Source organism: Mytilus trossulus, chromosome 4 (genome assembly GCF_036588685.1).
Source record: "Mytilus trossulus isolate FHL-02 chromosome 4, PNRI_Mtr1.1.1.hap1, whole genome shotgun sequence".
Classification (NCBI taxonomy): Eukaryota; Metazoa; Mollusca; class Bivalvia; order Mytilida; family Mytilidae; genus Mytilus; species Mytilus trossulus.
Genome location: NC_086376.1, coordinates 92,136,048 through 92,153,598, shown reverse-complemented (window position 1 = coordinate 92,153,598; position 17,551 = coordinate 92,136,048). Strand labels below are relative to the sequence as shown.

Here is a 17,551-nt window from a genome sequence, read left to right as displayed (position 1 = left end):
CCTCTTATATTTAATGCGTTTCCATCGGTTTTTGTTTGTTGCCCCGATATTTTTTTTCATGGATTTATGAGTTTTGAACAGTGGTATACTACTGTTGCCTTAAGTTTTCATGTTTTAGCCGTTTGGTGTGCCTCGGACAGCAAAATGTTCGTTTACGTCCAAATAATGAACTACCACAGACCGACAGACACAGGTGTTTTCTTAATTTCAGATTAACTTTGGCAATATATATTAAGTTATTGTACGTCCAATCAACACTGCCTTCTTTTCCTCTGACATTTATCAGTATATTGCATATTGTGAAAGGTCATATCTTCGGACCATGCTATGTTGTTTCGATTCAGCAATACTCCAATGGTCCTACAGTTTTAAAAAATTTATAAACATTTATTTACTGCATTGTTATTTCATTTCAAATTCAGATTACATCATGGCTTCAACCTATGCTAGACAGTCTGGTTACAAACAGGAAGCTTGTTTTTTTAATTATATGCTACCATTTTTATAAACGAGTTTTTTTTTTAAATAAAACAATTGTCTATCCTATATATAACAAAAAAAGAAATTTAGTTTAGTTTTCGTAATATTTGAACAATTTAAAAGCAACTTGGTGATATATTTCCAACAAGTTTCGTTTTTACTTTTTAACCGTTACGGTCCTCGTACATCACTGGCGTTCCAAAATTCGTATTGATGCGTTCCTCATGAAGATAAACCCAGAGAAGTGCTTCCAACGCATGCAAGTTATAAAGTGCAGTTTTCAATTTTCTGAGGTCTTTGCAGAACATGTTATTTCATCTGTATTCACAATCCACAAAACTAAGAAAACTGTTAGTTTCTTATTGTTTTTAATTTTAGTTCTTTGTCAATGGCGTCACGTCAGTTAAGTTTTATTTCTAGACATATCTGGTTTGTCATTTTAATTGATACTGTTTTAGACCATTACTAATGACAGTTGGTTATCAAAGGGAATCGATCAAGCAATCGATATGAGGTTTACATTAAAATAAATTATGCTATTATTACATCTTAAAAACTAAATTCAGGGGTGTATTTGTTTTTTTATTTAAGGTACAAATAACATGTACAATTTTATCACAATTATTGATAATGCAAGGATTCAGCAAAACACATATCAATTTTAATCAAACTGAACATTTTTTATTATCTTTCACAAGAAATTTACATAAACGTTCATGAGTATCTGTACTGGTTGATGGTGTATTTGAGAAATCACCATCGTCGTCTACCGTCACAATTTCTGTCGCTTTTATTTTCTTATGAAGCGGAATTGGCAAACCGCGCACATTCAAAGGCAAATTGTTTAAAACTCTAGGATCGTAGCGATTACGTTTTTTAAAGCAGTTAAAATGTAGTAGAAGAGCAGATTTTACTGCCCTGTTTTTAGAAATATAAATACATGGATGATATATAACGGATGATTTGGCAATCAAGGCAGGGATAGTTGCTACAAACGGAGACATTCCTTTTGTCCAACCAATCATGGATACTATACAATGAATGGCATAAGGTGACCAGGCTAAACTAAAAACACCTGCAATGAAATAAATTGTTTGTTTAAAAAGAGTACAAATACATTGGTCTATAACATCAGACATTTACTTTTTCATATGTTGTACTGCTTACCTAATGTATAGAACATTTAACTATTGTGTTGCAAGGGAAAACAGGAATACACAAAGTTTGTGAGTTGTACAGAAATGACACTCTTCTATAAGTTTGATGTGTTCCAGCTTTTGGTTTTGCCATTTGATTAGTGACTTTTCGTGGGAATTTTTTTTTAGCTCAGTTTGTTTGTTGTTTTACTTTTTCTAGTTTCATACGCCGCTAGTTTATGTACGCTTGTCGAACGATAGTACTTATTACAAAAATATGTATGATTTGTAATGTTGCAATTTACGAATTCACATACATGTTTGAAAACTACAAATGATTTACACGATGATATATGATTTATATACTTAATATGTAAATATTCCTATTCCGTGTTGATACGGACACTGAAACTTATAGAAATGTAAATGGAATAGTCTAATGATTTAGCCAAAATTGATGTTACAGACGCTCTAAAAATATTGAACATGTAAGATAAGTGTAATGAACGATACATTGTTGGCATGCGACGAAACAGGTTATTTCCTCTCCGTTTGTAGTATTTGATGTTGTGTCGTGGTAGCATGTCTGTCTTTGAATGTTATGTCTAAAAACGATACTAGACTGACTATTAACTGAAATCGTCAACGAGGCAAAACAGTCGTTTTTTTACTGATAATTATCGTGACATGTGTCTTATGTTTGTTGACTTGCTTAGTTAGCTGTTTTTCATTTACTGATAAAAATGTTCTCATTATATTTCAAAACAAAAAAACTCATTTATAGCGATCGTTAAGTCGTGTGGTAAACAAACTTTTAGCCTTCAAATATCTGAAACAATGATGCTAACAGTCATAACTATTTACCTATCATTAACAGGATTGTCTTTGTTACTGCCATTTCTCTCTTTAATATTGTCTTTCGATGAGAACTGTATGTGTTGAAGTTCATTGATCTATGCTTTTCCTTCATCTAAAATAATAGTAAAAAAAATAATTGACAGAGAAATCTCTTTTCCATCTCGCTTAAAGTATAAAATATATTGGAAGGTTAATTTGAAAATATCTTTCAGTACTTACAAAGGGCAGTCAACCTCGTTTTGTCAAAGTTTCTCCCATGCTGTTCTTGACAGTATGAGTAGGTCATTTTTCAAACACGAGGAAATGATAAGACAGCCAAGATTACAATATTGACGTAAACGAGGTGAGGTGTTTATTTACAAACAGATGATTCGTATCTCTTGGGTTTAAAACGGAACATTTTTTCTAATGTGTCAAATGTTTAAAGTAATTGTTTACAAAACTTAGAATTACTCAAAATACTAAAGGACTTCTATCCCAGATATACAAGAGGAGCAAAAGATACAAGGAGAACATTCAAACTCACAGATCAAAAATAAACTGACAAAGCCATGGCCAAAACAGAAAACGACTAACATACACATTATAATACAACCTACATAATACATTAGTTGTATGTTGCAAATCCATTTGAATTTTGCCGGTTCGATATTTTAATTCCTTGTATATATGATGAGTTTATTCATATTCTATTATTATTTAACTAATTTTGAACAACAAATAATTGAAGTCTATACGTTATTTTTATGATTAAATCACAGATACAAACTGTGGAATTTGCGTGAACGTCTATCCCTATACCTGTCAGATTTCAAGTTTTCTATAGCAAAGTTTGGTCCCGTATGTTTTACTAAATGGTAGATACAATGTGTATCAAAGAAAATATAGTTCAATCAAATTGATGTTTGGGTATTATGAATAATTTGTGTTTAAGTAATGTAAGTAAATCAAACAGCTGAAACACATCAAACGAATGGCAAACAATATTGTACTATTCCCAATTTATCATATTCCTGACTTGTTATATACCTGACTTGGTTCATGCATTTCCTCATTTAGTACATTTTTGTATGTAGACAATAGTAAGTTTAAACTTGTTCTATAACTAGCTTAACCTCTCACTTGGCAGTCGCATAAAGTTCCATCATATTGACAATGGGTTAACAGATTAAACAGACGTACAACGTAAAAATGTAATAAAAAAAAAAGGTAAACAGCAATCAACAAATATGTCAACTAAGAACAAATATGACAAAGCACGTATGCTAAAATGAAAGATAAGAATACAAAATGCACGAGCCCAACAACCCATTGGCGGAATGCACTAGTACCGAGCCACACCATATTACCAAATATCAGAAATGGGCAAAAGGTAAATATTTAGAATTTAAAAAGAAAGAACACTATTACACGTTATTAAAATGTTACACAACATCTGTACCTATATACCATCATGTATTATTCATGTTAGTTGTAAAGTTTGATGATCTTTGATATAACCCAGAATCATCAAAATTTCCTCAGACACTGGTAACGTGTTTTTTTTTTTATAAAGTCTGATTAGCAGCAGCAAGCTCTTGAAATCTGAACGAGTTTGGGAAATGTATATGGAAACAAATGTAATATCACTGTACATAACAAAAAGTAATCTAATTTGAATGAATCATAATAAGTCTACTTATTAGTTTTAGTTCTACAAATCTTTTTATACATTTTATTTTATTTTGAAATTTCGTTATTTATGTTAAATGATAACTCTGACAATTATTTAGTTTTTATTCTTATCTCCTTTTATTTGGAAAATGTGATTCTAAATTTCATTAGGTATTATATTCAGATTTTCTTTCGAGATGAAATAAAAAAAGGAAGGAAAGGAAATATATTGATAAAAATCACTGTTACAGCAACTGGTCAGGACATTTTCGATAATCCTTAACAACATAATTTCAATATCAAAAGATAAAGATTCGGTTGAGGATCGGTCATTGTACTCCACACCAATGCTTCTGGTTTTGCAGACAGTTGAATGGTGATTGGGATAATAAATTTAATTTTGACATACTTTACTATAAAAGACACTTCTTCACAAATATTTGACAAAATTTCTGGCACAAATGGTGAGTTCGTTTAACAACAATAACAATATAGGATACAAATTCTACAGCACACGGTTAATTCACTTTTATAATAATCTCTATTTGAGAAACAAAGTCAGCGATATATATGCAACAACTATCTAGTTTTAAAACCAGGTGTAAACGACAATTTTTTTATCGGTGGATTGTACAAAGTCAGAAATATGGCTGTTGTTTTTTCGTTTGTTTTGTTGATTGCTATCGTTTGATTTATTGGTTTTATGAACTTCATTTTTTACTTTACCTTTTAGTGAAGTATTTTCGTTATACTTTTTCAACCTTAGATTAGTCTTATTGAACTCAAATAAAACAAATAAGTAATAAACAAATCATTCTAATAGATATGTCAATGCCAGGAAAAAATTAAGCTTTAAGGAGATTCAGACAACTGTCATACAATTAGGGGAGTAATCAAATTATATACACAAAGCTTTGATCCACAATTATCTTCGGAAAACACATGTACCAAGTCTGAAATGTGATTGATGAAAAATTGTTATATTTGTTCTGTTAGTTGATATAAGCTAACGTTGGTTTTGACGGGTTTTATGGAGGTTCTTTTATTTTATCCTGGAGTTGGTATTTTTGTTGAAAAAAATCACATTGTATGTTTGTTATTTTGTATTTCTCTTGGATGTGCACGAATGGTTCTTTATATTGGATGTTACGCAAGCAAAGTTAATAAATCGAATACAATGTCTCTTATATTCCGTAACAACGTGATATTAAGGAAGACAATCCCGTGGGAAGCATTAGTCTACTTAATTTTAAATATGCGTGAAAGAGGTGCAAATACAATGATTGGATTTAACGAGACGTAAATTACATCAATTACTTGGCGGCAAAAGCTGACTTACAGAATGTTATATTATTTTAGCGGAAATCCACACAAGTCGATTTGCCTGATGGGTAACATCAATACACCCAATTACAGATGATTATGCTTGGTGGTTGTATACATGTACCTGGGAAGAATGACATTGTGGAATTTACCTTCAAACACGACATGTTAAATATGAATAACTTAAAGAAGCTAAACAGGTGGAAAGAAAAGAATGTTTGGTAGATGATATACTACTGTAAATATAACGGAATATGATAAGAATGTCATACAAAGTGAGAGGTTTAGGGCTATAAAACCAGGTTTAATCCATCATTTTCTACATTTGAAAATTCTTGTACCAAGTCAGGAATATGACAGTTGTTGTCATTCGTTTTTTGATGTGTTTTGCCATTTGAACTTTTCCATGATTAGGGGCTCTCCGATTTGATTTGCCTCTGAGTTCAGTATTTTTGTGATTTTACTTTTTTAATTTGCCAACCAGACAATCAATGTGATCAATTGTTTTTGTTCTACAAATTGATATATGTTAAAACATATTTGAGTCTGACTCATATACTGCAACAATATAATATATACGCGTTAATATGATGGTTCTTTTTAATATTGGTTAAAAAGTTATAAAATAAGGGGGTATAATAATATGCCTGGAAATATCCAAGCTGGTAGTATTCATATACCAGTGTATCATTTGATTTAGGGTTCGTGCTGCTTATTCTTTAGTTTTCTATGTTGTGTTATGTGTACTATTGTTTGTCTGTTTGTCTTTTTCCTTTTTAGCCATGGCGTTGTTAGTTTTTTTTTTTCGATTTATTGGTTTGACTGTCCCTTTGGTATCTTCCGTTCCGTTTTATTGACACTATGGCAATACATTGTATTACTCTTTTCTTCAAAAGATTTTACTGATATAATGCGCAAATAGAAAATACAAAGTTTGTGTCATTCTATATAACAAAAGATGGTTGCCACCGTAGATTAAATCAACAGTAAACCCTTAGACTAAAGCAGATTCATGCAGACAGGTTCTTTATAAAAACTGTATTGCAAATTTTCCAACTCTCGATTAATGATGATAATTGGACACACTTACATCATTTAATCATGTATGTAATATCCATTATTTCAAAGGTATGGGCAATAAATCATATTATATGACATGATTTTGAAAATGTTTCCGAAAATGACCTTCAACAACAACTTTAAATCATGGAAACAACGTTAGCATTAACAGGAACAAATTCAAAACACGAAGACGATCAATTCATATTGGAATATGCAATGGTGTACATTCGTTCTAATCTTAATTTGATAAAGAAGTTAATTCCTTAAAAGCGCTTCTGACGTCTAAAATATATAAAGTGTTGTTTGTATTTTTCCTTGGTTGATACCGCTGCTTGTTGACTATCATACCATGAGTGTATCATTAGCCCAGTATTCGGTACTTAAATACCTCAGTTTTGACATGATTTATAACAAACCTTTCATTAGATTTCTGTTTATAAATTTCGACATTATAAAGCAACTAGGGTTTCAATTCTGTTAGATGGATTCTGCTATAATGTAGATGTCGTTATTGATTATACAACACTTCAACTGTTTGGGTTCAAAAGGGCAACCATTTATAGATAGTTCTAAATTTTGAAAGAAAACATACACAATAATAAATAAATGATATATTTAGTTATAAAAAAAGTATATTGGGCTAAATAGAGGGTGAGGATAAAGAATCGTTTGACATCAATTCGAGTCATTTGGATTAATTGAAAAATTAATATTTTATTAGTATATAATTATTTATTTTTTTAATTTAGGACAAGTTGTTCCAACGAGCCTGTATCACTTACCGGATACGTTTGTTAAGATACATCGCATCAACATTTTTTGACGAAAATATGAGGTAACTATTTCTTGACAATCTGACAAATTTAGCCCCTACCAGACTTTTCTTTATCTATCATGATGTTCAAGATATAAGAAAGTTATAACATTTAACCGAACGTACAATCTTTAACCATGGATGAAATATTTAGTGACTGTAAGCAAAAGCTAACACCACAAACTTTATGCTAAATTATCGAAGGAAATTTACCTAACATCTTGTTGTAAATGGTTGAGTAGTTTCAGAAAAATCATTGATAATAGTTATTTAAGGTACAAGGATTATAATTTAATACGCTACACGCGCGTTTCGTCTACATTAGACTCACCAGTGACGCTAAGATCAAAACAGTAAAAAGTGGAAAAGTTCTGCCAAAAACGGACGGTTAAGGTAATCTATTCCTGGCATAAGAAAATCCTTAGTATTATGAGAAAGTTTTACTTCTTTAACAGGAAATTTAGAAAAATTACCATTGATTGATATTCATGTCAGCACAGAAGTGCTGACTACTGGGCTGTTGATACCCTCGATAAAGTATATGTCGATTGTGAAGATTGTAATAACTGTTTCGTAGATCTTGATTACCGACTGTGAAGATTGTAATAACTGTTTCGTAGATCTTGATTACCGATTGTGAAGATTGTAATAACTGTTTCGTAGATCTTGATTACCGACTGTGAAGATTGTAATAACTGTTTCGTAGATCTTGATTACCGACTGTGAAGATTGTAATAACTGTTTCGTAGATCTTGATTACCGATTGTGAAGATTGTAATAACTGTTTCGTAGATCTTGATTACCGATTGTGAAGATTGTAATAACTGTTTCGTAGATCTTGATTACCGACTGTGAAGATTGTAATAACTGTTTCGTAGATCTTGATTACCGACTGTGAAGATTGTAATAACTGTTTCGTAGATCTTGATTACCGACTGTGAAGATTGTAATAACTGTTTCGTAGATCTTGATTACCGATTGTGAAGATTGTAATAACTGTTTCGTAGATCTTGATTACCGACTGTGAAGATTGTAATAACTGTTTCGTAGATCTTGATTACCGACTGTGAAGATTGTAATAACTGTTTCGTAGATGTTGATTACCGATTGTGAAGATTGTAATAACTGTTTCGTAGATCTTGATTACCGACTGTGTAAGATCATCATGGGTAGTTAAGGTTGTTAACTTCCAGACCGCCCCTCCACTTTTCGCCGTAGACCCTTGATTCTGTGATTATGTTTTCAACTTACAACTTAGTTTTTGTTTTACATTTCTGCAGTTTCTAGTTTTCGAGATTTCGGATACAAGTGCCATATTAAGTAAAAAAAAAATGTCCTTTACAAGCAACAATTCCTTATGGATTTTGATAGACGTTCCCGTTCATATTGACGTTTTTGTAGAGAATGTATTGCTGATAATTTGCCTAAACACTTACCAGGTTTATAATGTAAATCGTAAATCATAAATTGCTACATATTGAAATAGGTAAATTCACATCACTCTTTATTGTAAAATTACTTTATCTGAGTTATCTGCCCTAATATTACAATTTTGAAGGAAAAAAAATACAGCCTTAATATGACAAAACACATAATTTGCTATATAAACATTAGAAGTCTTACACATTGGTTACATACTACTTTCGACATTTGCACAATCCATGATTGAATATCTAGACCAATTTTTATCTGCAACTTCAATATAAAAGATGGAGGAAGACATCCGAGCCACCTTTAACATGACATCATGATGAAAATTTCCCATCCGACTATAACAGTAATCTCGGGTTTCGTTATGTTCTATTGTGTAAATACGAGAATTGTATCAATTCACTATTTTTATATAACCGACTTTTGTCTACGGAGTGTATAATTTGTTGACAGGTTACCCCGTCTCTGGTTGAACATTCTGGTACTCGGTCAACAAAGAGCAAAGACTTAAAATCAAGTTTTTAATTGGTACATATTTTGGAGGAGAAAGATTTTTTTTTTTTTTATTATACGATAAAATAATTTAATAACCGTACACTTTATATCCGAAGTGAACAGATTTTAGGTATGATTTGATTTTTTTGTTTGCTATAACTTAAATGAGTACCAAGATATCTAACCACAGATAAGGTAACACGTCGAATAATTGTAGAATCCGGAGTCAAAAGTCTGTAAATAAAAACTTAAACTATTTCAAACAGAACATTCATAAGCACGGTTATACGATAATTTAACAGAAGTAATAAACCTATTTCAAACGTTTTAGTTGAACTTTTTGAAGTAAAAGGAGAACTTCAATTAACAGGTTGTCAATTTCTAAAAACAATTTGTTAACGTAAATATGCACATGAGTATTATTATAAAAATAGTGTAATAAATCAAAGAACGCATAGTGTTTGCGCTATTTCATTAACTTGTGCATTTGCTGGACGCAGCCTTATTACAGTTAATTATTGCGTCCTGTTATCGTCAAAATTATGCATCAGCTGTAAATAACTCTCCTAAATCGAGATTTTTGTCGACTAGAGATTGCTTTCCGTTTTTAGTAATTGCTTTGTGTAATAGTAAATTATGAGAGGACCAAAGAGAAATTATGCAATCAGGATCATGTGAATCATACGTTGATGAGATGAAACCCGAGGAGATCGAAAACTGTTTAGCTAAGCACATGTTTTGCCCGTTAACGATACTAAAGTTTCAAAAAATCAATTAATTATCAAATGATGGCGAGCCATTACACTTGGATCGATAGTACCATTATGTAATGTACTGGAAACTGTGTAATCAATTGAAAGTAAATAATAGTTATCAAAGGTACCAGGATTATAATTTAGTACGTCAGACGCGCGTTTCGTCTACAGAAGACTTATCAGTGACGCTCATATCGAAAAAATTATGAAACCAAACATTCCAGTACAAAGAGGATCCAAAATTCCAAAAAGTTGTGACAAATACGGTTAAGGTAATCTATGCCTGGAATAAGAAAATCCTTAGTTTTTTGCTTAAATAAGCATGAATTGTGTAGGGAAACAATAGTGTGTTGACATGGTTCCATGAATTTACTATACGAAAGTGAATCCAGAGAACTAGAAAAATATATGAAGTTAAAAAAACGGTTGCAATTTATTTGTCCTATACTACATATAATTCTTACATTTCATTACTTTTGATTTTGAATAAATAGTATTGTAATACAAAATCAAATAACTTGACTGGTTATTCGTGAGCAAACTGAATGCTATAGGTGTAATACCAACAAATCAGAGTACGTCACATCCGGTTGCATACGAAAAATGGTAGAAAAAAAATTATCATTGAATTTGTGTAATTTATCGTACATTTCATTTCAGTAAAAATGATCTGGATCATTAACATATATCTTAGGTATTTCAAAGCACAATTTAGGATTTTATAGATTATTATTGGAAACTTGATGTTACATGGTTACTAAAGCGTGTACACAGGTAAAAAAAGAGGTGGACATTTGTTTGGTTACTTCGAGTGATGGTTAATGTTCTTATATACAATACAATTAATTGTAAATTTTGTCTATTGTAATGGACAGGATAACCTTACACTCATGCCTGAGTATTGTTATGTTGGAAACAAATATGAATTTTGTACATATTTTTGAAAAAGTGCAAAATTAACACTTAGGGGAAAATCAAGGGTGGTATCACACCTTACATTATAGATGATTAATCGATTCAAAATTACATAGCAATCGACGTGTTGTTGTGGATTACGAAGTGACGGTGTATTACCTTATATATATATATATATATATATACTGATTGATAGATTATGAGGGAAGAGGTCATAGGCGGATACAGGGGGTCTGGGGGCCCGGTCGTCCCTTTTGTGGGACAAATTTGGTTGATTATATAGCAAATCACTGAAGTATGCCTAGAGCGGCTCTTCCCCTTTTGTCAGTTAGTGACCCCCTTTTACAAATAGTTCTGATTTCGCCAATGGAGGAAACTCACTTCCATAAAAAGTTCATGTCTTTTAAAAGTCGATGCCGTGTGGAAGAGTTTGTATATGTGCTTTAAACTTTGAACGAAAAATATAAGGCTGTTATAAACATGATATATTAAACCATTGTCCGTCTTTCGAATGTTTTTGTGGTTGTATGATTGCATCGAGTGTGGGACGTAGAACCATGTAACCAAAATAAGGACTTGAGAATTAGTAATTGCTTTTTCAATGCTAAGCAAGTGAGCCTCGAAATAGGAAAACAAATGTGAGTCGATTAAAAAAATTGGTATTGTGTCATATTTTCTGGGGATTTTAAAAATCAGGCTTGGTGTATCGGTCAAGTTGACATACGTGTTCATACTCATAACACTTCGACATGTTGTCAGCCTTTTTTTATATAGATATTAAGACCGTTTGAATGGTTTTACACGTCATTTGTGGAGCCCTTTATAGCCTACAGTTAGGTGTACGACAAGGTTAGCTCCGTGTTGAAGACCGTACTTTGGCCTATAATGGATATTCTTTTATAAATTGTGTCTTGGATGGAGAGTTGTCTCATTATCACTCAAACCACACATTCTTATATGTAAGTTATTTTTTGCTACTGGGTGTTATATTCGAATTCTTCCATCAATCTATCGGTTAGGTGGTTCGTTACAAAAGATGGAGACGATTTTCAATTAGATTTTTGCAAATAATTTGTGATATTTTAAAAAATGGTGGACAGCTTCTCCGAATAATCATGTTACACTTGTCACCTAAAGAAAAACTAACATAAAAAGATGAGTTAATATCCTGTATAAAATACAATGATGATTAATTATTAATTAAAAACATAAAAATAAAATGAACTTGAAAATGGACGAGATTTTTAATTTCCAATCAAACGGAAATAATAATCTTTACGTTGTTCCACATATCATATTACAATACTTAAATTCATCCTTTCAAGGTGTTTTGTACATTTCATATCGTTTGAAGGGTTTGAAAATCAACCGAGTACTTTTTGATGATAATGTTTGATAATTGAATTGTAACCTAATAAATATATGTCATGTCTTTCGACAAAAGTTGTTGGGTGTTTACCAACAAATCGATAAAATAAAGTCAGAAAAGATACCTCAAACGAATACGATATAAAATGATAATCAATCTCGATTTTTTTTTAGCTGAAGCCTAGCTGTGGCATGTGCGGTTTTTTAATGCTGTGTTGAACGATTGGTGGCCTTGAGCTGTTTTCTGCTCTTCGATCGGGTTGTTTTCTCTACGAGTTCTCAATTTATACGACATGCATCGTTTACGGAATCTTTCGAATTTATTTTGAGAAGTCCAACTTATGCTGAACTACAGCCACCATAAATCGTACGCCATCGAAATAAACAAAAGAACTTGAGTTCGTAGTAGTCTCAAAATTATAGTTCATGATACTTTTAAATCATCATGTATATATATTATAGCTTGTCGCTTCAAATCAAAGAACATTTAAAAATTGACCAATCAAAATAAGAACTTCCTGTAGTACTTAATATGTTTTTTAATCAATCTGAACACTCTGCATTTCTTTTTAACGGAAATCTATTTTCCAGACATTGCAACGACTTATATAGTTCAGGCTCACCATAAAGGTTAAAAAAATAAAATGAACTTATGTGTTTGGTTTATAAGCTCAATGGAGACACATGCTGTTTATTTGCTTTTATACGTAAAACGCATCAAAACTTTCGGTCTCATAGTTATCGAAAACCAAAGTATGAGATGATTTAGCAAAGCAATAGTGGCCAATACATTAAAGAATATAAATGGAAGATCAGTATTCGGGCGATTAAAAAAACAGATTTTAAAGTTTACCATGAAACAATTTGAGGCTCAATAAGCCACGTATTGAAAGTTCAATTAAAAGAGAGGCGAGAGATACCATAGGTACGGACATTCAAACTCATAAATCAAAAATAAACTTACAACACCATGACTAAAAAGGAAAAAGACATACACAAAACACACACATAGAAACTGGAGACTAAGCAACACGAACCTCTACCAAAAAAATAGGGGTGATGAACATCTAGTTATTCCTGCTTTAAGATGAACATCCATTTAATCCAGCTTTTAAGATGAACATCCAGGTAATTCATGTTTAAGATGATTAAGGTCTATAATAGTCTTTGCCTTCAGTGGATTATACTGTTTGTTGCTTTTTGTATTCAATGTATGCTATTTGTTACAGTATTAAAAAAAAGAAAGATGTGGTATGGTTTCCAATGAAACCACTCTTCATTCAAATGACGAAGATTAAAGCAATTATAGGTCACCACATTAAGTTTACTTTATCTAATTACACAGTGTTTAACAAAAATATATTTGATATTATAAACTTCCCACTAGGCCTTTCTTGACAAAGCATATACGTTTGAGTGGCTTTGATTTTGTAGTTAATTAAAAGTTGACATTTACTATAATGGATTTTTCTATATTAAATTTTCCGATGCATAATTCAAAGCTTTATATAGTACGATTAATTTGCTAGTTTGATATTTAATTTAATTTATGATGGATTTTAAGACATACGAACAAAACACGCTGCTAAATAAGTTCATAAAATGTAACGCCCTTTTAATACTAAAAGAACCTCTACTGAATAAGCTTACTACATAATGTATGCCCCCGTAAATCCAAAAAGAGAAAGATCTGATCGTGATCTGCTGTCATAAAAGGTTTTGAACGTGTTTGATTCTAAAGTAAACTATCTTTTTTGTTGGTTATAATGTCAGACAAAACCAAGAAATTACTTGTTCCCATCATTGAACATATTCAAGTTATAAACAGTCTTAAACACGAAAGTCGACAGATACCAATGGGACATTAAGACTCATCAGTTGAAAAAAAATTGACAATGAATTAGCAAAAAATGAAAAACGGTTAATTGAATTATAAAACCAAACAACCGTATAAAAAAACACAAAATAGCCAAAGAACAGACTGTGAAGCATTACAGGTAGCTTTACGTGCGTTAGCTGTCAGCACTTTGTATCATTATACAATTACTTAAAACGATTCTCCTGAATTAATTTTTATGATATATCAATAATGAAATACAAATCTGTTTAGGTAGAAAACTGTAGTTGCTAGTTGGCTTGATAATTTAAGAAGCATGTTATATTCTATAACACACGTGAAGCAATTTTAGAACCTTTCAATTCATACATTGTAATTTCCATTTCTAAAATTCAATTACACGAATACAATATGTAATGTACTGAATAACTCATTCTAAATTTTTAAGTTCACATAGTTTTAAAATATTTGAATTTAGCTGTCCTACACGCCAATGACATAACGGGTTGTAAGTAAGTAAAACGTAAGGAGATAGCAAATCTACAAAAGGAGTAGGTCCGGTAAGGGCCAATTTTGGCCTCAAATTTCAAGCTCATCTGACAAAAGTTTTTGGACACTTAAATGTCTATTTCAATTGATTCAAATATTTTTTAAGAAAGAGTTTAACTGATTCTCTCTAAAAACGCTCCTATTCAAGCTTAAATATGAAAAATCAATCAAATATGCCAAAAACTGTAACTATTCATATGCTTTTTGTCAAAAATGAAAGTGGCCGCATCCGTGTTCATCCTCAAACTTTATATACATGATATATGTTATGTATTATCATTAAACACAACTACATTTCAATATCAAGAATGAACACGAATGTGGCCGCTTTCATTTAAGACGGAAACCGTCTAAAATTTGACTAAAATGCTGAAATTGTGAAGATTTCAGTAATTTGGCATGATTTAATGATGCAAGTACCCGATATATATGCATTGTAATGCCAAAGGCATTATACCTTCCAAAAAAATAACTAATAAAAGTTAACATTTAAACAATTTTGAAAAACTGCTATTGGGGCTAAAAGGGGGTGTTACTGAACCTACTCCTTTGTGAATATAAAATAAACTAGTTGTGGTATAATTGTCACTGAGACAAATGAAACAGTAATGGACAATTATAAGTTTGTTCAAAGCTCATACTGCACAGTCAACTATAAAAGGCCCCGAAATGAAAATTCTGACGTTGTTTAAAATTTGATTTTAAATTGTCAAAAGTGCGAAAAACATTTTGTGCGCCTTTTGACTTTTATTTAAAAGAAAAGGTCAGGTCAATATATAATGCTTACAAAACATAAGTTGAAATGAATGGCTGACACTTACCTTGATTATAATTTTGGAATAGACAGTTACCATTATGGCCAAAGGTAACGCTAATCCCACTATCAACATAAAAATATTAAAAGAAGTTGAATTATCATCGCTACCGTCCATTTTTAAGGAACATGTGATGTTACACCCTTCCAGTTGATACTGGTTCCATCCTAAGAATGGCATTAAAGCAATCGCTAAACCGTACAAATGACATCCAAACAATATGTACAAGCACACTCGTTTAGTTACTATATTTCTTGATTCTTTTTTTATGACTATATATTTTTCTACGGCCATGCTGGTCAAAGTAGCGATGATTGCAAGGCCAAGAAAAAATACTATGAAAGAATGCAGCTGACACACTGAATCTCCAAAAATCCATTCTCCCCTAACACTCGTTGCTGCTGTAAATATTGTACCGACACTTGATATAAGAAATCCATCAATACACATCGATACTACAAACGTATTGTTCACATTTTGGAGATGTTTATTGACTAATACTACATACACTATAGCACCATTGACGGAGCACCCAATGAATGTTACCAAAAACATGACAAAAGCTATACAATAAAATATGGCATTCATTATATGTATATAAGTAAACTAATCAAAGTATACAAATTCACATAAGTTTAAAATGTTTGTATTAATCGTTTTGAATAATGTAATTATTTGTCTATAACAATCCAATCCTGTAATAAACATGTTGTTTGTTCTTTGTTTGTAATAGTTTGAAAAGTGAAGGCTGTAATTTCAATTCGAAATTGTTAAGCCAATCGCCTAATTGCAAATTCAATATATAAAAGACACTATTTATTTAACTTCTTCACCGAATAAGCACTAGCTTTAAAATGAAATATTTGAACAATTCAATGTGGCTGATGCATAATGAAGGGTAATCATATATCTATTATATGACATTTATATATATAACACTACTCTGCTTATTGATTTAATATGCTGAGATTGATATGGACTACTTGTCTTTGTTTTTAGCACATCATAATTAAATTATTTAGGCTATGGTTTGGTCAGCAATTTCCCGATTGGCATATAAGTCTGAATAATTCCACACCATTACTAGATAGACAATGTTATTTGCTAATTAAAAAGATAATAAAAATCATTTAAGACAGCACGGAAAATTTATTCTGTATTGTTTATTGCTTGGACAGATATAAAGAGGAAGATAGCTATGCTGTAAATTTAAAATGATGTCTTAAGACTGGTCAATGGGTCATATGATCAATAATCTTACTGGGTCAACACGACGTTACGTGCATGTGTTATGCCTTGAGTACTCTGTTTGTTATCATCGGTTTTTGACTTGTTATCTCTATATATTCTTATCAAATAATATGTGTGAAAATAAGATTCCCATCCGTAAATCTCCATATTTTTTATCTTTATGAAGGAGATAAGTATCAATTTATATAAAATGGGAAAGAGGCTAAAAGACAACAACCCGACCAAAGAGGAAAAAAGGTCACCAATAAGTCTACAAAATATCAAGACAATCCCGCTCCAGCTGACACCATAATAAATATGTTTACTTCTTACGCTGTTGTTATAAATGTTTGTTAGACAGGTAATAGAATTTAGCAGATGGGGTAGCAATTGCGAATCGGGACTCGAGTTATCTATATTATATTACTATCTTATTTAAACTAGCCCCTGTTGTGTTCACTTATCGCTACACTGACTTCGGTGCGAAGCTATAGACAGAACGGCGGACCAGTTTATATCTTATTAAGACAATCCAGTAATATGGGATATGTTAATGCAATGCTCTTAGTTATCAAAATATTCTTTTAATTGTCATTTGGAAAGAAAGTAAATCAGGTCCGTCAACAATGAGAAAATTTTGTCAAAACTCTGATGAAATGTTTACTGCATCTTATCATGAATATCAGGATGTTTAGTTGTTTCGAGGTAAGTTTATTTTCAGCTTTTACTAATAACAGTATTTCTAAAGTAAAAAAAATAATGCAGTTTTTTTAAATTCCTTTTTTTATTAAGTAGGTTTTGATGAAATTACTTTTCTCTTGTTGCTATAC

The 17,551-nt window shown here is 31.4% G+C and overlaps 1 protein-coding gene across 1 annotated transcript; it reads right to left on the bottom strand.

Moving 5' to 3' along the window:
• Positions 1-1,145: 1,145 nt before the first annotated feature.
• Positions 1,146-16,101, bottom strand: LOC134716912 (visual pigment-like receptor peropsin). The gene is made up of 3 exons (XM_063579930.1): positions 15,498-16,101; positions 2,481-2,586; positions 1,146-1,555 (listed from the first exon to the last, which is right to left on the bottom strand). Exons 1-3 carry the CDS (start codon positions 16,077-16,079, stop codon positions 1,146-1,148), a joined length of 1,098 nt encoding a protein of 365 aa, XP_063436000.1. The 5' UTR covers positions 16,080-16,101.
• Between the last annotated feature and the right edge of the window lie 1,450 nt (positions 16,102-17,551).